At 35.7% G+C, this 23335-nt stretch overlaps 1 protein-coding gene and 1 long non-coding RNA gene across 5 annotated transcripts in view; one reads left to right on the forward strand and one right to left on the reverse strand.

The window, feature by feature from the left end:
• The window catches only part of LOC127514523 (uncharacterized), a 200751-nt gene that overhangs the window by 69123 nt on the left and 108293 nt on the right, over positions 1 to 23335 (forward strand). The window lies entirely within an intron of this gene.
• Positions 1 to 23335, reverse strand: part of mtss1 (MTSS I-BAR domain containing 1) — a 59214-nt gene that overhangs the window by 17066 nt on the left and 18813 nt on the right. For all 4 annotated transcript variants that reach the window (XM_051897426.1, XM_051897428.1, XM_051897427.1 and 1 more), the window contains 3 exons: positions 5332 to 5416; positions 5102 to 5193; positions 3460 to 3534 (listed from right to left, as the gene is read on the reverse strand). In XM_051897426.1, the coding sequence (XP_051753386.1) occupies positions 3460 to 3534; positions 5102 to 5193; positions 5332 to 5416 (252 nt within the window). The remainder of the gene's footprint in view (positions 1 to 3459; positions 3535 to 5101; positions 5194 to 5331; positions 5417 to 23335) is intronic.

Below are 23335 nucleotides of genomic sequence, written 5' to 3' on the forward strand. Positions count from 1 at the left end.
TGTAAGTTATAAAGATGAATGTGCACTCCGAGACGCATCATAGGTCTAGACGCCATATTTATTTTCATTTTCTCACCATCTTTGTGAGTTAAAGCAGTAAATCAAACAGCGCAGCGATGGGTTTATGGGTGTGCTGTGGTGATATAAAAGCGCTAGCCTCTGAATCACTTATGCTAACACTTCATTCGGCCCCTATCTTATGATTCAGACTGTGTCAAGACAAGGCCATGTTTTCCTCATACTGCTGTAGATGACTAACATCATAGTGAAGGACTCTCTAAGAGGGAGCAGGCATGTGATCAGCTAAAGACAAAAAAGAAAACCTGATCACACCCCCGCAGAGAGAGCTTATTGCTTCTCTTTGTTGACAACAACAGATTTATAAACGTCTCATGACGAATGTTGCGTTCTTAAATGCAGAGTGCTGTTACAGTACTCTGAAACTCAGTGTGGCAAACTATATATTTATATAATTACATCACAACCGTTGCGATTTGATGATCGCATTAAGCCATATCATATTCTCACCACCATGCATTGTCGAAATTCATAAAAAAGGTACTGGGCAACTGGCGAGTAACAGTTTCAATGCCAATTTTTACTCGGATTTGGAAAAATTCCAAGTAAAATTAGCTTTAGTGAGTAAATAAAATTAAGTTACAGGTAAGTTGGAAATGCAAAATAATGCGTAAATATAAGACCAACATTGATCGATTCAAACCAAGGAGATACAAACTAGTCTAGATATACATAGATAGTCTATAATTACTAATGAATTTGAACTAAAACAGAATTACTAATGAATTTGAAGAAAATATCTTGCATGAATAACCTCAGAGGGAACATGTCCAGCCTAATTATACAGATCTTGCTTTTCAGTTTTCAAAATCAGTGACTCTGTCCAAAAGACACTGGATCAAAGGTCATATTACTCCTAAATACAAGACAAGACAGATCGTGCAGCCGCAGCACCCTTCCATATGAAAGGGAGTGTATGACCACAGGGTGTTTTCCCAATGATGGGAAAGATGACATGCCAATGGAAGGAAGGATGGGGGATCTCTTTCCTCTGAGAGTTTGTGTGGCCTTGAGCTATGAGCTATTCCAGCGACAATGTTCTGTCAAAAACTGCTCCTTTCCTCAAATGCTTTTTACCCAGAATGTACAGAAACATGCATAAAATCACCTTTTAGCCACCTACTTTTTATGAAAAACAAGCAGACAATTGTTTTTTTTTTGTTTTTTGTTTTTTTGTTTTTTTTTTTACAATATTTACTATTAAGATTACAAGGGCACATGAATTTTCAAAATGAGATGATTTATATATATATATATATATATATATATATATTATTTATTTAAAAAAAAAAAAAAAAAAAAAAAAAAATCAAAATGAAAAACGATTAAAATCGAGAAATTTATATTTCCAACCCAGCCCTACATTCTAATATGCTGGTTTTGCTTAATATTTTTTTGTGGAATTCATGATACATTTTTCAGAATTCTTTGATGAATAAAAAAGTTCAGAATTTATTTAAAATAGAAATATTTTGTTACCATGTACAATTATTTACTGTCACTTTTGATCAATTCAATCCATCCTTGCTGAATAAAAGGAGATCATCATAACAAGCTTTCTTGGCACCAGAAAGCTTGAAAACCCCTGATCTAACTAATTTTATGATTTACTGTATATGTATGAGCACATACTTTTGATGTTTCAAAAGTAACTTCTTTAATCACATCCTCTGGAAATGTTGAATAAGCATTTGCGTGAGGGTGGATGCAGAATATAGAGCAGCGGGCGTTTTGACCCCTCAAACAGACCAGAGCAGAAGTGAACAGCGAATGACTCTTCAGTTTCTTACTGCTGCCCACACACAGCTGAAGCAGACGACACCCACCATAATGACAGAACACATCTGCATACACATCTATCTTTCTCGCTGCCTTTATTCCATGTATTCAATCCATCATGGCTCTTCCACCATCTAGAACTCATCTTGTGCCACATTCCACCACTCTCAAAATCTGTTAACTATTTAATACACAAAGCTGGATCTCACATAAACATGTCCGAACCATGTTTCACACAAAATCACACTAAAATCAAAGAAACCAATTACATTTTTGTAAAAAGAAAACAAAACGTCTTTGCATCGCAATACTATTCTCATGCGAATGACGCATATTAATGTTAATGCAGCGTCAGATGAAGAAAGCTTGGTCAATTTTTACTTTCACATTCTGTAGTGAATAATTGACTGGGGTTTGAGACTTAACTCTTGCACAAAGTTTGCACATTGCTTGTGTGATATCCACTGACTCGCCTTCATGGTTTAAAACTGAAATATTTCCAACATTGTGACGTGACTTTTTTTCTTTATCACCAACTTTATCACTATCTTTGCTTGCAAAATGATGAACGATTCACATTTTGCATGAGTCATTTCCCGTGATAATAAAAGCAAATAATTAAATAAATGAATAAATAAAGAAATAAATCAACGATCAACTAAATGAGCAAATATGTCGAAAAGGTACGATAATATTGCGTTATCTGCAAATATTGAGTAAAGCCCAACACTACTAAACAGAAATAAAAAAAAATCTAAGTAACAAATTACTAAAATTAAAATAAAAAAATGATAAAAAAAAAAAAAAAAAAGTATATGTATGTATATATATATATATATATATATATATAAACAATAACATTAACACGGATCTTTTGATTTTTTGTAATTCTTGCGATTTTTGCAAAACAATTTTTATTTACATCAGCACAATCTATAAAAAGTACAAAGCAAATACTACCATGATGTATAAATACAACTGAAATTTTTGCATTACAGTAATGATAATTTGAGGATGAATGTGATGATTCTGCAAACAATTCATTTTCATTTTTTTTTTTGCAAAATATAATTATTTTCAATTTTGGGGTGAATTATGACCTGGACATGTTATATGTTTAAGTATTTATAGGGGATGTGAGATTCTCCCAAAAAAACGTGTATTAGGATTTGTTTGTAAACTATATCCTCATCATTCCTTTACTTTACTTGGTTTACTATTGGCTAGATTTTTTTTTTTTTTTTTTTTTTTTTCCAAGCTGTTAAAATATAAACTCCGTTCACAATGCAGTTTGACCAGGGGCAAGATCACCAAGGTTGATGCCATGGCAACACGGGGGCGTGGTATTATGACAACACAGGGTGTGGTGCCAACAGAAGTCATAGGCATGTCCTATTGTGTTAAGACAAAGAGATCTAAGGCAGTAATTTGAGAAAGTGTGTGTGTGTGTGTGTGTGTGTGTGTGTGTGTGTGTGTTTGTGTAACAAAACAGGACTTTATATGTTGCAACTCACAGAACATTATTAAGACATTATTTACCCAAGGTGTTCAGCCTCGGTGACTTTCATTTAATGATTTCCTATCTAAGCAGTCAGATCTTACCTTTTTTAACTTTCTTCTGCAGTTTAATTGTGTCTGAAGATTTCTTCTTGATATCTGCACGTGCCTTCTTATATTCTAAAAAAACAACACAGGCAGGAAAAGAAGAACATTAGACTCTTCAGTAGAAGCAAAAGATAAATGTTAATCAAGGCAGTTGTTCAAATCCCTAATCTTAAATATGAGCAACAATAACTGCCTTCCTTAGCAATAAATTATTCACAATGATGACAAACGAAACAACCCCTTAGCAACCCCAGACAGCCAAGCTGGAGATCGTGTGGGTGTAGCCGCATTTAATGGCAAGTTGCAAGGCAACTGATTGAACGCCTATTTTATATGACATAATGGATTGTTCTTATGAATAAGTGATCCATTATGAGCTGTAATATAACTGTCTGAGGGACTCCCACAGAGTTAAGAGCCATTTAATAATTAACAGTGCAGCTAATAGTGCAGGTTTTCCGACAGTGGTGTTGTTAAGGGGGTGGTGATATATATTTTTTTACTTATTTATTTATTTATTTATTTATTTTGCTAGGGCTGGGTATTGACACAAATTTCACTATTTGATTTCGATTCACAAGCTTGTGATTCGATTTGATTCTGATTCAATTCGATATCAATTCATTTGTATATACAGTATATCAGGTACAGTACATGGCAAATTTTCTCAAGGAAAAAAATCTCAACTAATGCTGTGAACTATACAGGGAGTCAGTTGGTGCTAGGCTACATTACTATAATATTTAAGTTTAATATCAACTGATTTGTATACAAAAAAACTTTTTTTATAATAATAAATGTTGCAATACTATTAAAATTTATAATTATATAATTATGCTTCTACTCCAATTCATTTTTTGAAATTATAAACATTTAAATTGTGGCTGTCATAAAAACTTGACAGATTTTTTTAAACAGTAAAAAATATAATAAACATGTAATATGCATATATTTAGCAAAATGCTCCTCTCTAGAGTTCCATTTTTTTAACTGACTAACGAGCTTATGGTCACTGAATGGCTTTTCTGAAGTAAATGTAACATTACATGACATTGTTTAAAAGCTGTTTTACTGATGTTTTCCGCAGTTGAAATACTGAGCGATTACATGAGGCATGATACCGATTTCGGTGAGTTGTACTGTATCTTTTAAGATACCTTCTGATGTTCATTCATGTTTATTTCGTGCTGTATCGTAGCAAAGAGGAGGAGATGACGTGTTCATGTGTGCTTCGAGCTGACGCTGTTTGATCTGAGGCGGCATCATCAATCTTTCACGCCACATTAATTGCTTCATAGTATAATGAACTCATCTCAAAATATCAAAAACTAGACTCTTCAAGATATTACCCCTTTAAGTAACAATAATTAAATCATTTGTGTAAGTCGTTAATATGTGAAGTCTGAACATGATGTATGACACTGGATATTCTTCTAGGTATTTTTTATTATTCTGCTTGAGTTTACCAACTTTTCATTTTCAGGTAAACTCTTCCTTTAAATTCAACCCTACTTAGCTTGAAACACTTCCATTAAAGGATTAAAACGATACTTTACCTCCTGCCAACTTTTTGCACACAAAGATTAAATACTAAACCTGACGAATTCCGATTATATCACACAGGGAATGAGGCCGATACCTTTAGCATGGTCTTTATCCAGCTGACTGGCAACCTTCTTCCACTCTTCAATTTTCAGTTCCAGAGGAGTGATCAAGTTATCCATGAGAGCCCTACACACACACACACACACACACACACATACACACACACAGTTGTCCATACAGGTAATGCATTGTATAATACATAATCTTCATTACCAATTTAACTAATCAGCTTATGAAAAACAAAGGAGAAATAAATAGTCGTACGTGGTAAACAGTTTGAGCTTGTTCTCAATGCTTCTGTGTCTCATACACATCCTGGTCAAAGCTGATCCGATCTCTTTTGTCGCTCCTGGAGGGAAAAAAAGAGAAAGGAAATTAATATCAATGTCCTTAATCTCACAATCTTCCATTCTGAGCTCCATCAGAAGCTGCAAAATGCCAAGAGGAAAAACACGTTGCTTAAGAGTTCTGAAAGAATAGTTTCATCACATTATTCTCTTCTCTCCTCTTTCTCTTCTCTTTAATCCTTTCTTGCCCCACTCTTTCTTTAATAAATGGCTAAATGGGCTTCATTTTGTAACATGTCTCAGACAGTTTGCAACATAACTCATCTTATCTTTCACAGGAATGTATGGTTCAAACGAAGCAACACAGATTTCTCATTAATGCGGATAAAAGGAATCGTTTGCCCAAAAATGAAACTTCTGTCATCATAATTTTTTTCAACTGATTCATTGATAAGATCTGCCTAAAAAGAATGATTTGCTCACAAGACAGAAGAATTATAGTGAACGAGTCATATGGACTACTTGAATTTCATCAGTTTCACTTTACTGTAACTGCATGGAAAAAAGCATGGACAACAGTCAAACTTTCTTCCACGGAAGTAGGAAAGTCAGTCCTACTGGTTTGGAATGACATGAAGGTGAGTAAATAATGGCAGAAATATCATTCCATTGAGGTGGGTAATTACATTACTGCACTCAGGATCTGTAAAAGAGTCTCTAAGCACATCTGACCTAGTTTCTTTTAGCACAGGCCTTGTACCTGCATCAGGGCATTCTGACCCAGAAGAGGGGAGGATGGGACACATATAGACATCTTGACCGAGAAGCATTTCCTCTCTAAATACAAAACGCCTCTAATGAGAGCTCAAAAATTCATTTAAAGAATGAAAATAAGAGAAATAGAGCTGGGAACTAAGAAAAAATAAACATTCTGTACAGTTAATTGTATAAATTATATATAATATAATACACTACTGTACACATACAACATAATACACTAAGACACATTAAATTGATCAAAAGTAAGAGTAAATATATTTATAATGTTACAAAAGACTTCTATTTCAAACAAATGATGTTCTTTATATTCAAAGAATTCTGGAAAAAAAAAATGTATCACCTTTTCCACAAAAATACTATGCAATGTAATAATGTTTCTCTGACCAATAAATCAGCATATCAGAATGATTTCTGAAGGATCATGTGACACTGAAGACTGGAGTAATGATGCTGAAAATTCAGCTTTGCCATCACAGATAAAAAACAGTTATTTTAAAGTGTAATATTTCACAATTGTTACTGTTTTTTTATACATGGAATTTAATAAACTATAAAACAACTCATTATGCATGGTTTTATATAAAAATCTTCAGTGCCGTAATATTGAGTAATTAGTGCTGCGGCCCCAAATTTTTAAACAGGTCAATTACTTTGCTTCTGCATAATCACGCTAATGCATCACTGCACCAAACCCTCCAGCATGCAGGGAGAGCACTGCACATTTATCAAGACACCGCTCACACGAACCCCTTTCCACAGACATGGTGCCAGAAAAACCAGCTCTTCCACGGCCCCTCAAGCCTATGTACTCATTATCTTTGGTTAGTAACAACACAGTTTAACAAGTACAAAACTAGACCGCGCCCATTATGATCAACAAAGTCGTTTACACACTGCAAACTTCATCTAGCTAAAATTAATTTATTCAGCAATACAATGTGCGAAACGATTATTATGAACTGTATTCATTATAAACACAATGATTACTTTACCTTTCCGATTATTATTTTTCTAGGTAAGGACAATATGGAAAAACAATCTCTCACAATCAGTAAAGGCAGCTCATTTTAAGACCACACACACTGCTGGACTTTGTTTGACTTTTTCCAACTAAAGTCAGCTAAGGAAAGGAAAACAAAAAGATGCTACATTTTCAGGCTAACACACGTACAGCTGAGAAGCACAGCCAAAAAAAGCTACATTTAATCACTGATCTGAAAGGAATTCATCTATTCACTTGATAACAGCTGAGGTAAACATCTGGGAAAGGCATTGACTAGACTGGCATACTATTAGCCTGTATGTATGATAAATTACTCTAAATAATTCTGATTACAAAACCTGATAAACTAGTTAGATTATGCATTGCATCGCAATGATACATCCATTAACCCACCCACCCATAAACACATAAAAAGGTCACATCTGATGAGTCGGAAACTCTAAAATTACATAATTGCTATTAACATACTCAACCCAGTGAGTCACAGTGACTGAATTATTAAAATAAATTAAGACTGTGCAAACAGTCTTAATGCTGCCATTAAACCATCTAATCAGATATGCTTTAAACTAGACTGCTTACTGAGTTTGAGCAGGATGTAGTTGACGCAATATGCAAATTGTGCACAGAACAAGCTCTCTTATTGGCTGTAAAACATGCCATTCATCTGCCGTTAACACTCACATCTTGTTTTCAATCAATCACTGAGCCCTCTTCAAAATAACCAAAAATTTAATTGAAACAAAAGTGTAAAGGAACACAATTAACTCTGCCTGCACTCACACTGTCCCAATGGCTTTGAAAGTGGACTCGCTTTTAGGGACAAAAGGGTCTCACGCCACTTTTCACTCACAATAAATTAATTCAATATTACAATTTTATTATATAACAGTAATGTATGTCAAGTCAATCCTAATTTAAAGCAAAAAAGTTAGTTGTGTTTTTCATCAAGAGTAATAATGAACTCACCATTCAAGCAATTGCCGCCCCAAATTGTCATTAATTTGAAAGAGAAAGTAAAATGTGAACGGCCGCACAGGCATTCATAATGGTGCGTGTTCACTTGGTGCAGACCACGTGAGCATGAAGCTCAACTTTCATAGGCATGAACTGAAAACGCTCGCTCTGCACCAGTGGACACGCACTGTTATGGATGCCTGTGTGGTACGGCCATGCGCATTTTTCTTTCGCTTTCGAATTGGTGATTTTAAAGAGGGGTGCAAAAGAGGGAAAAACTCCAATGTCCCCACCCCCAGTTATACCGGTATTACCGGTGTTGTCACACGTCGATTAACCAATGGGAAAATTTCCTCACCATCACATCCCTAAAGCACGGTAATGTAAATGTATACTATATAATATATGTATTACATAACATACAATAACGCGCAAGTAAAGTGAACCTTGCATGTATAATGCAAGTTAAAAGTCCAATGTTCGAGCATTGGCAACAGTCCAAATTATAACCCTATAACTGAAGTGAATTCTTGATACTGTTCTGTTTTTCCATTGAAGTTCTTCATAAAACTACATCTCTGTCACTGTACTTCCTGGTAAGCATTTCCCCGGTCTATAGCCGGGGGCAGCAAATGTGTGCTCTCTAAAATCTGACTGTTCATCCAGCAGGAGTTCGACTAGACATGTCATATCATGCAGCTCACTGGTCTTTTTGTTGCTGTGAGCGTGATCTTCAGCACATCAACTACTGCCACAAACTGGTCTCTGTTTATGTTTTGAAGTCAACTGATTTGACTGGGGAGGTGGGACGTCACACCCTGACGCCCCGGGCTGGCGCTCAATGAGTCGCATTACTGCCACGACATTTCACACGCAAGATCTCTGGGGGGTTGAGTTGAGACATTAAAAGTTTTCAAATGTCTCTGATGTCAATCAACCGGTGTTGAATAAAAGTAGCTAAAAAAAAACAAACTTTGTAAGAATAGTTCTCTAACTCTATAATTACAGGTGTTTCAGTATAAACCCCTTTTAAAGTCAGGCAGACCTCCAAAAAAATTGTTGCCAATTCAAAAACAGTGTGAAATTTGTTCTTCCCTTTTTTAATTTCTCGTAGGCGTAACGGATCAAGCTGATTGCACCATTCTGTATATTCTTGGGATAAACTTCACCGGCTTGCCAATTTTCCAGCCACTTTAAAAGCAACTGTTATGCTTGGTGGAAACCACAATAGGGAGCATTCAATTAATTTAACTGCTTGTTACTGTCTAAATCAGATTAATCTATCTTTTGTGGCTACGTATTAAAAACATTACCAAACAATTGCATACCACTTTTTAAAACAGTTGGGATGGAGTTGTGGCTTAGTGGTTAGTGCACGTGCATTAAGATCTGCAGATTCGAACCTAGCTTCAAATTGTTTCCAAATCCTGTCTTTTACCCATAATTTGCAGTTCTCTCTCTCCTGTGCCTATAAATAAAGTGACAAAATAGCAGGGAAGAAACATTCTCAAGTTAATGAACTAAAAACCATTTTTGAATATTAAAAATAAATCTGGGGGCAAAATGATGGAGATAAAAAAGGTAGCAAATCTGGGCTGAGCTGGGAGCCAGTTTGTGATTTCTGTTCCAGTTATATAAGCAATGTTATTCAGATATACACAAATTTTAAATTTATAATGCACTAAGCCTGGTTAATATCAAAATCATGTATTATCACACATCAAAAAGAATTAATAAAAAAAGTCTAATACTTACAAATCCATTCAGTAGCTTTACAATGGTATCAGATAGTAATGTGAGGGTAATTAGATATCTACCATGGTACTGAATGATTACCAATTCATATACCATGTTGTATTACCATAGCACAATTTCAAAAGGATACCATTGCACTATAATGATATTTTTGGACATATGTGAAACACCTGAAGGGAGAAAAAAAAAAAAAAAAAAAAAATTTATATATATATATATATATATATATATATATATATATATATATATATATATATATATATATATATATATATATATATATATATATATATATACATATACACACACACACACACACACACACTTATACACATGCTACTTGTTTTTAATCTTTATAAAAAATATAAATATTTAATATAGAAATATATAAATTTTATATAGTAATTATTTTTAAAAATAATAAATTATATATAAAAATATGCATTTATATATAAACCCCAAACACCACCTATGGTGAAAAAAAAAAAACCCATGCAAGAATCAAATACAAATTTAGTTTTTCTGAAACCATATTAAAACATTCAAGCACTCAGATCTGTGTGTCTAATATAAAAACGTTCTTCACTGTTCTTGCCAATGTGATGTATGATCCCCATTAAACCTCTTAATCACACAAAGATGGTCTTTATCACTGACGGAGAGACTGTACGTTTCCGTCAGCGCACAAATACTTTCCACTCGCTTGCGCCGTTAGAAAAGAGTCCATAACTCAACATAAAGCCAAGCCTTTGCACACAACCTCAGAAGAACAACACGCTCAGTAACGCACACCTAGCCGGCGGCCTCATCACCTTAAACGGTCAAAATCATGTTTGCTCAAGAGCAATAAAGTTTTCCACGTTTTCCTCAATGGAAAAGCTTTTGCTTAGCCACAATTTAATTCCCCTGCACGTAAGCTGGCTGTATGAAGAGAGCTAAAGAGGACAGAAAGAGCATTGGGCCAGCATTCACAGCGTTCCGTTTCAATCTCAGATTCACTATTGAGTTTTCTGACCGCGGGTCAGTCACAATATATTCATTCAGATTGAGAGAGAGGCCTGAAGAATGAAACCTTAGTTAACAAGCACTCACTGCTGTCTGTGATATGATGCTTAAAAGAGGCCTTTCTGTGGACAAAGACGGCCATTCACACAGACACAGCACACCTTGATCGCACTCACACATACAAAATGACGTGTACACTAAAGATGACTAAAGTTCTGGTTCTTTGGTAGCAAGTCAGTATAAAAATAATAAAACAAATATGTTCAGCACATTAGTTTTTCCTGTAGTATAATAATAATAAAACATTTTTATGTTTTATTATTATTATCATGGTGTAATGGTGTAAGACACTGAATAAAAGTATTAAAGGGGACCTATAATGGGGACTTTTTACAAGATGTAATATAAGTCTTTGGTGTCCCCAGAATGTGTCTGAAGATTCAGCTCAAAATTCCCCACAGATCATTTATTGAGGCTTGTCAAATTTGCCCCTATTCGAGTGTGAGCAAAAACACGCCGTTTTTGTGTGTGTCCCTTTAAATGCAAATGAGCTGCTGCTCCCGGCCCCCTTTCCAGAAGAGGGCGGAGCTTTAACAGCTTGCACAACAACAAGTTGCTCAACAACAACAACAACAAAGCTGGAGAATCTCTCGCAGCCAAAATGATGATCGTCAGTAACGGTGTTCAGCCTTACATTGTTCAAACTGGAGTCAGACACTGATGGAGAGAAGTTACAACTTTTAGAATGCAACTGGACGTTTCTGAATGGTTAGTGGATAAATTTATGTAGTTGCTGTGGTGTTGATTCAACTCATTGACTAACATGTGCTTGACCCTCGTTTGCGAAGCAATCTGGCGTAAAATGACCGCATGGCAACAACACTCTACTACAACAACTCTTCCTCTTCTCTAAAGCAGCCCACATGGCCTCACCCCCTTTGTTGTGTGTTCTTGGGGACAGTGTTTATGTACATTTTGGGGTTTGTGATGTCACCAACACGGGAAGAAGCTCGTTGTAGTCCCTACCCACCCTTTGCTGTAGTCCTTAAAAAGCAATTTATGTAAAAGAAAATATCTCCTTTACATTGAACTTTGAGCATCGTAACTTTGCAGATGTTGTTTATGCTCAAACAGCAACATTACACACTAACTAAAGTAAAAAAAAGTGAAATCATAATCAAGGACCCCTTTAACTTCCATTTGTAAAAGTAAAAATTGTCCATTTGATGATTGGGTACAGAGACAGAGTAGACTATTATAGAGAATTAAAAAATAATGCAAACAATGCAATAATGTGAGTGCTGAACTGAAACTTCTTAATTCATTGCATGCTAGTTTGTAGGTCAGATCAGAGTAAACTATTCAGTACTGATGTGCTTAAAACATTGATTACACTGCAGTTCAACCAAATTCATTTGAAGATCAATAGATTTCAGGGAAAAATTTTGCAAAGCGTGTTCGCTCCCACAAACTTTCCGCAGCTCAATATCTTGTTAAAACACAATGTTGCATCAGAATATCATCCACCTTAACTACTGGGAGAAGATTCAGTAATAAAACATTATATGTCTCTCCTCAGGGTTCACAGGCTATTTCATTGTACTGACATCAGCCAGCGAACACCAGAGGTCTACACTCCCAGCTGGTCTCCTTGAAAAACTGCTGAACCTTAATGACCCCACATGAGGAAGTGAAATATTAAGAGTGTCTTAATGAAGCAGTTTTTTTTATGCAAGCAAATCTGATTAGCATTATTGCGTGAATCCGTTAAGTGCATTTGCTCATACACAATGGTGCACTTTTCTCAGCAGTGTTAAGTCCTGTTTGCATCAAATCTAATGCAAAGAAATGAAACCAAAGTATAAAAAATGCCTTTTTTGGTACTGTAAATTGCTCATAAAAATATATAAAATGTATAATTATCACATAAAAATTATTAATCATAATATAATTATTATATAAAATGTAACTTTATAACTTTATATATATAAATATTTAATAATTTATATATATATATATATATATATATTATATACACACATATATATATATATATATATATATATATATATATATATATACACATAATTTTTTTTATTTTTTTATTTATAAAATAATTGAATGTTTGGTGTCTTTTTCAACATCAAAAAATAAATAAATAAATAAAAATCATTAATTAAAATGACAACCTGCAAAAAAGAAGGGATTTCATAGGCATTGCCTTGTTATAAAATCATGTAAGTGCCTTTAGTGACAAAAACGTGATGTGAACAGGCTTTAAAATGTCAGGAAAGGGTAAATATATGCAGGCAAACATTGAAATATTCTCTATAGGGATCAATTAGCTAGTCTAAATCTTATTCTCTCTGGTTCAGAGGGAAGATATCTACATTCAGCACAAGAACTTTATAGTCTTGTTTTGCAATAAGACCCTTCTTATATATTAGTATGAAGTTCGGGTAGAAATCACATTCATAGAGGCATTCCTCCCTCTTTAACACTTCAAGATTTCAACAGCACTGAGTTTAGAATCATGATGTCAGATGAAGGTGCAATACAAGGAAAAGCTCTTGTCTATATAAGGCATCTTTGTCAATGAAGGCTGACCCTGTAGCAGATCAGCTAGAGGCAACGTCAGCAGAATAGCCAGCCGTCCTGCTTGGACTTCAGGGACCAGTGGACTGAAGAGTTGCCAATTCAGCTTCATTCAGGTCATGTGTGCCCTTCAGGGGGATAATGAATTGCAAATCTCTTCAAAGAAGCATGTACAAACACACAAACCCTCACAGATGCACGCAAAACTCAATGTGCACCGTTATTACCCAAGAAACGGCAGTTGAACTGATCTATAGCATGTAATGTGCCATTTTCACCCCCAAAAACCTAAAACAAAGCCCTAGTCAAACTATTTTCCTAGTGACATCATTCCACATAATTAATTTCACTTAAGTGTCGTGGAACCTTCCGAATGGGACTACTGTTTTCTGTGCTGTGTTCAAATTCAAACCAAAAATAGCTAAAGCCTGAGACAGAGCGGTCACAGGTCATTTCACTGGTGGTGTGCGTGTTTCCAAAGGAAACGGTCAGTGGCTTGCCTTCCCCACCAAGGTCGGGACACTCTCGTAAACCACGTCTGGGGACAAACTTCCTCCCTAAGCTGACTTTAAATGAACTGTCACGGCATACCAAGGCGTCCCAAGTCCTTCCTGACCTTCAGGCGTTGTCCGTATTGTCCTTCCTTAATATATAGCACAAACTCATACATCTAAATGTGCAAAATGCAAAAATGCGATGTCTAAAATTTCTCAAACATTTTTCCACATGAGCACTAGGGTTGTGAAACAGACTCCTCTTACCTCTGTGTGCAATCATTCAGCAAATCTGAAAATAACTATGGTTGTCATAGGTTGGCAGGAGGGTTTTAAACACAAAACACCATATCAGCTAGCTGAGAGCTGGCAAGTCTTTCCAACTGAGTGAAACACTAACAAAAAGAGCCTAGCAAAGGTCATTTTTGTTTTGTGAGCAAGATTATGTTGTAGAAAGGCTGGTACAGTCAAACTCATTGAACTTCATAGGGTGCCTATTTTAGGTAGAATCTATATTGGTAATAGGTCATTTTTAGCATAGTAATTTAACATTTAAAACAGGCATCAACATGATGACCTTCTAATAAATGGTCTTAATTTCATATTAAAGGGATAGTTCACCCACAATTTAAAATTCTGTCATTACTCACTCACCCTCATGTTGTTCCAAGCCTGTAAGACTTTGGTTCATCTTCAGAACACAAATGAAGATATTTTCAATGAAATCAGAGCTTTCATAAAGAAATCATAAAACTGATCCATATGAAATGAGTGGTTTAGTCCAAATTTTCTGAAGAGACATGATTGCTTTATAGGATGAACAGATTTAATTTAAGCTTTTATTCACATATATTATTCACATATTTTCATTTTTGGGTGAACTAACCATTTAATACCAGCCTAAATGCCAAAATGACATACAAAAAAAAAAAAAAAAAAAAAAAAAAAAAAAAAATCAACATCGACAAGATTTTTTTCTTGAGCACCAAATAAGCATAGAATGATTTCTGAAGGATCGTGTGACACTGAAGACAGGAGTAATGATGCTGAAAATTCAGCTTTGCCATCACAGAAATAAATGATATTTTAAAATGCAGTCAGGGAGAAAAAAAAAAAGAAAGAAAAAAAGAACATTTTTTTCCCCCCACAATATTCCTGTTTTACTGTATTTTTGATCAAGTAAATGCAGCCTTGCTGAGAACAAGGAATTTTTCAAAAACAAAAATAATCTTATCAACCTCAAACTGTTGAATGGTAGTGTAAAATTTGTTCTGTTCCTCATACAAAGCTTTATGTATAGCTCATAAATCAGTGTGAATTCTATAGAATTAATTTATAGAACTTTTATGGTGCTTGAATGTCCTGTTTGGATCTTCAGTCTGTGGTTACTGTATGATGTCATTGTATGCAGCCGTTTTCTGGGTGAACTAATCCTTTAAAGCAAAAAAAGAAACACTATTTTTAAAATTTACTTTTAAAAGCTACAATCACTGGGTACAACAATTGCTGTTATTTCAAGCCACACAAGCATGCTTCTTGGCCAAAAGATCTTATATGCAGACTTGTGATTCTTGTTTAAAAAGCATGCATGGAAAGAGGATGTTCTCCACTGGATCACAGGGTTGCGTTTGTACCACTTGGTTCCTTTCTCCACGTGAGTCATGGAGGCTCCACTTTGCCACAAGCCTCAAAACAAGATAAAAGCTCTAGGCAGTTTGTGTTCCAAATGATCACTGGGTCAAGTGAGTTCGAAACGTCTGCCACAGAAACGCCCTACGCAGTGGTTGCATTAGACTTTCTCATTGTCTGTTATTTTGACGGACAGTCATAAGCGTCATTTTAATTTTCACATTTTATTGATAACGCATTTAACAGCTTTTGTTTTTGTTAACATTTTAATTTTTAATCATGAACTTACAGAACGAGCATAGGGGCTAGATTATGCATTTAGTTCAGTGGGATTATGTATTTATTTATTAAGAGAACAGATGAACAGAGACTGTACGTCACTTTTCACTTTTCATGTTCAACACCACACAGAGCAGATAAAAGATTTTTTTCCGCAGTTACAGCAGAGGCCACTAAGGCCCTGTTTATAACTGGTATTAATATGCATTTTGGTCGATCAGATCACAAGTAGACAAGGGAGACATACCCGTTTACACCTGGTATTTTCGGCACTAAGCAGATGTAAATAAAACGTTCTTTAATACAGATGTTGTTGTGAAGCACTATAGCGTACGGATTGAGGAGCGACATGAACAAGGTATCCCTCGAGAAATTCCTCTGCAAGCAGATGATCTGTGGGCATAGACTGCATAACATCTGGGTTTGGTTTAACACGTGTCTATAAAAACAAGAAGTGTACAAAAGTGGTCCACATGACATTTGGGCAAACATGACAGCCTAAGATCAACTTGCACGGTTCACATGATCCAAGTAGATTTGCTGCCACAGATGTTACAAATACATTTCAAACAAAAACCTCTAATTAACATGGAAAAGGTAGTTTTTTAGTTCCTGCTTTATTGCATCTAACTTGGTAATGACATGGTGTTTATCAAAAACATGAAAGTCAAAGATCTCACACTTTTTTTTGTCTAATACAGTCATCCCATCCTCATGTCTATACTCCCTCTCTGCCGCTCTATTAAACAGAGTCCAAAATAAACTCCACACTCATTCCTTCATTCTTCAAACACTAGTTTAGCTGGTGCCCACTCATGCCCTGCCCACACAAAAGCGTCCAGTGTGTCCGTGTTACACAGTCCGTCACTGTTCACACCTACTCACTTCACCCACTGACTCTCTCCACAGCACAGACTCGACTTTCAACGCCTGCTCATGATTCAGACGCCTTCCTTTTTATTTATATATTTATAAAAACTCACAAAAACGTGCTACAAAAATGCTGTGGGACGGAAATGTCATGTTTTTTATGTTCCTGATGTGTGACACTCTTTCCATGAGCCCATGATTCAGTGTTAAAGCTTTTTTGCTTGTCTGTAAGTTTCCGTCTCCTGCTGGCCTGTGCCTAGTCTCCCGCAGATAGACTTTGACTAACAGCATAAAGTCTGGCACAACTTGCAGCTTATTCTGGTCAAGAAACCACCTGATGGACATAAAACAAACAACCACAGTTAACTCTGATGTTTAAGGGCGAGAAATCTGAAATCAGCTATAAAAAACGAATTTCAGATGCTCAAAGATAAATCGTTTACATGCCACAAAGCCTTTGAACTCTGTTTCAAGGAAAATTTGGAATGGCAATTTTAGCCAGATCTTGTCATTTTTGAGTGCAATACATTTAAAACTCATGTCATACTGTACTTCAATCACACTGAAAATATTACATGAAACTCCAGAGGCAGTTTCACTTTAGATAAAACATTGGGTGTGCCAACTAATTATGTAACATCTACCACTGTGGTCACCAGTCACGAGTTCCTTGAGAGACTAGAGAAGAGACTAAAACGTTTGTTCTTTTAAAAAACCATCTGCTTCAAAAAAAACAGCGCCAAAGGGAACACAACCACTGCATGTCACTAACCTTATGATTCACAAGGCAAGTTTTTACAGGCCTTTTCAACAGAGATCGTACCATCACACATAATGAAATAAATCCAGTAGCAAGAGAATCACTGCTAAAGGTGAAGTCCATTCATGTCAATGTGATTTATAATGGAAAGTGAATCACAGGAAAGAGCAACGTATAAAAGAAAAATAACTTGAAATATTCTCTGTATAATAAGATAATACTTAAAGGGATAGTTTACTCAAACATGAAAATTCTGTCATTATTTACTGAATGGATCTTTTTAGTTCACAAAACCACTCTGAACGATTCTACACAATTCACTGAAAACATTATCCAGTCAGATTGGTTAAAAGCTCACTGTAGTGGAGGATTATCAGTAAATAATGACAAAATTACTACATTTTCTGTCTTTTATTATGCATTTTTGTTTAAAAGTTTGGGGTCTTACACTCACCAGGGTTGCATTCATTTGATCAAACATACAGTAAAAACCATAATATTGTGAAATAACACATACACACACACACACACACACACACAATATACTATATATATTTTATTTAAAAAAATTATATAATATAATAAAAATTTATTTGTGATAGTACAGCTGAATTTTCAGCATTACTCCAGTCTTCAGTGTCACATGATCCTTCAGAAATCATTCTAATATGCTGATCTGTTGCACTGTAAAAAAGTTGCTGCCTTGAATTTTTAAGTACAATCAACTTGGATGTAATTGGAAGTAGGGATGTGACGGTGAGAAAATTTTCCCACCGGTTAATCGACATGTGACAACACCGGTAATACCGGTGTCACCGGGGGGCGGGGCCTCTACCTCTTTTTTTTTTTTTTTTTTTTTTAAACGCTTATGGGGCCGTTCACATATCGCGTCTAAAAACGCATGGAAAGCGCGGCCACGTCGCTTTCTCCTTGTTTCCAAAGTGCTTGCGCTCCCGTGGCGTCTGTCATTGCTATGCAACCATGAACTGCACTCTCCGCGACGAGGAATGTTTTTGACATAAAAAATAAAAACCCGCCATGTACAGCTATGATCAGCTGTTCGGCTGAGCTTTCGATGTTTCGTTACGGAAAGGCCGACTTTCACTTTCAAATTTACGGCAATTGCTTGAATGGTGGGTTACTCTTACTGAAAAACACTCGACAAAACTGACATTTTGGCATAATTTCCGTGTGTTATGGTTCGTTAAGAGCAGAAGAGAGCTCGATACTGGCGCGCGCACGTTGTGTGTATGTGTGTGTCACATAGGCAGGACATTCACAGACAGCACGTTCTCTTTTGCCTTGTCGCACTTGAATGGTTTAAAAGCATTAGCATGAATAAGAGCTTGATCATATAATGCAGAAAATGGATACTACGTTAATTGCATTAAATGCAAATATTTTTAACGCATTAAAGTGGAAAAAAAAAAAATTAACCTCGGTGGGCAAGTGATGAAACCGGTGTTGCGACTGAACACCGGTAACACCGACTACCGTAGCAACGTACTACTAGCCTACTTGGAAGTCATTTCAACTTAAATTACATTAAGCTGACTTTAAAAAAATTAGATGAATCTTGTATAACTTATAAAAAGTTGAAGTTGAGTTTTGCCTCTATTTTGAAACTCGACAGCCTGAAGCCTTATTATAAATATCTCCTTTTGTGTTCCAGAGAAGAAAGCAAGCAATACAGGTTTGGAATGACATGAAGGCGAGTAAATGATAACAGAATTTTCATTCTTGGGTGAACTATTACTATAAAGGGTTCGGCAGAAAAAGTTGGGAAGTCCTGATTTAGACATTGAGGTTTAGGACACTACAGATCTATATGCATCTAGTTTATAAAGAATGAAATAGGTCAGATAGAATTGAGAGGCTGTTAAAATAATGCTGTATGGCATACATACATAGTCTTTACGTGAAAGGGTCATGGGACTTCACAGCTGTTCACCGCATGCTCAATCACTCTCAGATGGGATTGTGAAGGGGGCAGTGAGGGTCAGCTCTCTCAGTGGGTTAATTCCCCACAAACACATACATGCCGATGCAGCCTTCCTGTATCTGGAATGTCTGCAGTGGGGTCTGACGTTTGACGGTCAGTAGGGGATCCAAACGCGTGCACACATTTTACAGACAACTGGGGCTGGTGTGGCCCCTTTGTGAAAGTGTGGCAGCTGTGAACCAGGCGCAGTCCAAAACAGGTGTGGGACCAAAACAGCACCCCAGCCAGTGACGGTGCAACAGTGCTTTTGACGACTCCTCCATACTATACCTCCATATATTCATCATACATCTGCTGTTCCCTTTTTGTCTTAACACAGCTGTCCATGGATCTTTATACACGCAGTACCTCATGAAGAGAAGCTACCCAGACAATTGATTTTATTTTCAGTGGGCTGTAAGAACAAGAGCTCAAACTTAATGTTAAGTGAGAGAAGATGAAGAATTTTCCTTAGAAGTGAGCATTAGAATGTCCTGCTTTGATATTTATGTTCTATTCACTAGGGCACAAGCTCATGAGCTACACATTTAGGCCAGCAGCTGTCCTCTGAGGAGCTGATTTAAAAATGCTGTGGAAGAAAAAGGATGGCCGGACAGAAAACAAGGGAGCGGGGTAGTTTCTCTCCTCATCTGTTATAATGGAAGGAATGGGGTTGTAAAATGTAGGCGAAATTGTGAATCATGACCTGATCACACCCTTTGAGATGAAGAGAACTGCTGAAGAAGAGCATGCAGGGCAGTTCTGGTCCGTAACCTCCAATAAAACGCAAGAGAGAACAGGAAAAAAAGAAATCTATCAATCAATTCAGTCAGTGAATGAATGAGTGTGGGATAGATGACTGCATGGATGAGAAAAATGGAGGATGGGGTGGTTATCTCATCCTGTCTTTTGGCTACCACATGGACAGTGGAGACAAGCTTATGTCGGAGATCTGGGCTGGTCTTTATTATTCATTAACATCATTGATCTTAGACATGGATTGATAAGTAAGGGAAAATGTCCAGTCAGCTAGACATTATTGCAAAATAAAGATCAACAGGGTGACCAGGACATTATACAAATATATTTTGTCCTGAGAATGTTGTAATTGACCAATCAGAATCAAGAAACAGTGAGCCACGTAATAGGCAGAAACGATTAATTACCCAATATTGGATATCCCAAATATCCCAAAATAATTTCTTTTTTTAAATAAATCCATACATTTGCCTTTTATACCTACTTAATAAATAAATAAATAAATGAAGACATAAATCTCAATTTACAACTGCCAAATCATTTTTACTGTCAATATTTAAATAAAATTAATTACATTACCTCTAATTAAATTTTAGTTTGCATAAAATGTGATCTCCTGCATATACCCATAATTTATTATAATATATTTATAATGTAATTTAATTTAATGTGATTTAAAAAAAGATATAAAATACATATAAATCAATTTTCTAGAAAACAATTTAAATGTTTTCAATATCAATTTTTGTCAAATGAAAGAAACCCCGAGCAGACGGGTTGGTTGAGCAAAGCTGTCTCAGCCGTGATCAATAAGTCGATTGATCAGGTTTAGGGGATGTGGGTGGTTCAGCAGCTAATATGCTTCTCAACATAATCAATACTGAGACTGAAGTCAAGGGTCCTGGTAAAAATCAGACAACAGAGAGTAAGTGTGAATGCCCTACAATGGGAAAAAAAAAAAAAAAGATTTTACTGCTTGTTCAAATTAATCAAAAAGAGCTAAAGCAGCACGACATTTACTTAAAATCACAGACTTGAATATGTTGGAATCTACATAATATATTTGAATTGATATAAATAAAAAAAAAAAATGTAAAAAAAAACATTGACCAATATATGTTTAAAATGAAGATAAAATAATTTTGTATAACCACTTGCCTTAAAAAAAATTGAGTAAAATCAAAAAGCTATTTTTTTCTTCAGTGTACAAGACAAATATGGAGAGAAAAAAAAAAAAAAAGACCAATAATATATAAGATAGAAAACACTGCTAAATATTGCAAGTTTAGTTATCTTGACAAATATATTTGGACCATCACTTATTGAATTACTGGTAACAATTTATTATCAACAACCTTAAATTCTCACAATGCATGAATTCATGGATAAAGAGAAGTGAAAGGAAAGCGACTACACAAAGAACAAGCCTGTCACAACTCAACTATCTGAAGAATGTAAAATGCACAGTAGTCTCTTCAGACTAAAAGAGATGTCAGTCATGTCAATGCCAACTTCCTAATCAAACATAAACTCCAACCCAAACACATGCACTATTCATCTTCATCTTCTGTAAGAATGACAGCAAAAAGCATCACCTAAAATCCTCAACACAGCCATTCCTAGCAAACCCTGACATTCTGTTGAATTATAACAACAACTGAATTTCAAGTAACCATTTTCCAGCTAAATCCACCAGAAGGCATGACACAGCAGGCTTGAGTCAAGACAGTTCTCTCGTGATAAGGTGTGGCGGCACTACTGGCAGGAAAATATTTAAACGCTCTTTCACTTCCCTTTTCTGGCGTGTCAAGACCTCTTCTATTTTTTTGGGGGGAAAATGGATTCTCTTAGGGTATAATAATATTTGCATATGCAATTGAAACGAAACTCAAAACCCTTTTAATTAATTAATACTACAGCTCTGTTCCAAAACCTAGAGCTGACATGCTGTCTATACCTCCAGGTTCACGTGAGATCACTGCTGTGGACTTCTGCACAAGTTTCAAAGGTGATGTCAAATGCCGTTTTTATTGTATTTGTCCAAGTAGAAAGTTGGAAAGAGAAAGCTATTTAATACAACTCACAACTGATATATAACACAGCTCTGCCATTGGCCGAATCAGCTGTGGACCAGTGCATTATGAACAAGCATCAGGTTTCCACTACAAAACAAAACAACTCACAAATTATTTACTATGGTTGGCGATTTTCTTTGTATACTAATTAGAACAAGGAAAATGGAGCATATAAACAACACGAAGCATACAAGTCTAAAATGAAGTTTCAGCACATAGGGAGATGGTTAATGGGAAGCATAATTCATACCCAAGGCTACACTGATTAAATTCATTAAGTAAACTGAAATAAACTTAAGACAGATTCAAAATACCACGTGGAGAGCAGTGTCTGTGTTTTCGTTATGCTAATATCATTCAGTGTTCAGCGACACAAGATCAAGGTAAAATTCTTGGGCTATCAGCAAGATAAACAGAGTCAGGGCTAAATCACAGCAGCAGTATAAAGAACGAGGAGTGCAAACACACAGCGTAAATACTATAGAAACAAACAGGTCACCTTAACAAGAAGTGGATCTATGTAACCCAATCCGGACCATTATGAGACAGTCATGCCTTCCTCCAATTGTCTGAGCACAGAACAATAACATGATGACCTTCTTTTGGTTCTGTGTGAATAAAGGTTGAACATCTGCGGCCTAGGGTGACAGGATTTTACACCGCTCACTACAGGACGTTAATACACTGCCCTAAAGCTGAGACCTCGTAGCATTCAAATAAACAAACTACAAATCACAAAGAGATAATATAGAATAAACAAAAAGATAATCCACTAGAGCATGACAGGATAAACTGCACTACTAGTTCTCAGTTTTGACTGCGAGAATGATAAAAACAAGCTGATCTTCAAAGGGAAAACATCACTCAAAAATAATAAACAACATAATCCTTCAAACTGGCAAGTTTGAAATGATAAAATAGCAAGTGAATTGACTTTCGTCAGAATTCTAGTCTGGGTTTATGACAAGTGATTGTAGTGTTTCATCAAACAAAACTGTAAATAATGTTTTCAAACAGAATTCCCAAATTAACTCCTGTC

This window comes from Ctenopharyngodon idella, chromosome 6 (genome assembly GCF_019924925.1).
Source record: "Ctenopharyngodon idella isolate HZGC_01 chromosome 6, HZGC01, whole genome shotgun sequence".
In the NCBI taxonomy this organism is placed as follows: Eukaryota; Metazoa; Chordata; class Actinopteri; order Cypriniformes; family Xenocyprididae; genus Ctenopharyngodon; species Ctenopharyngodon idella.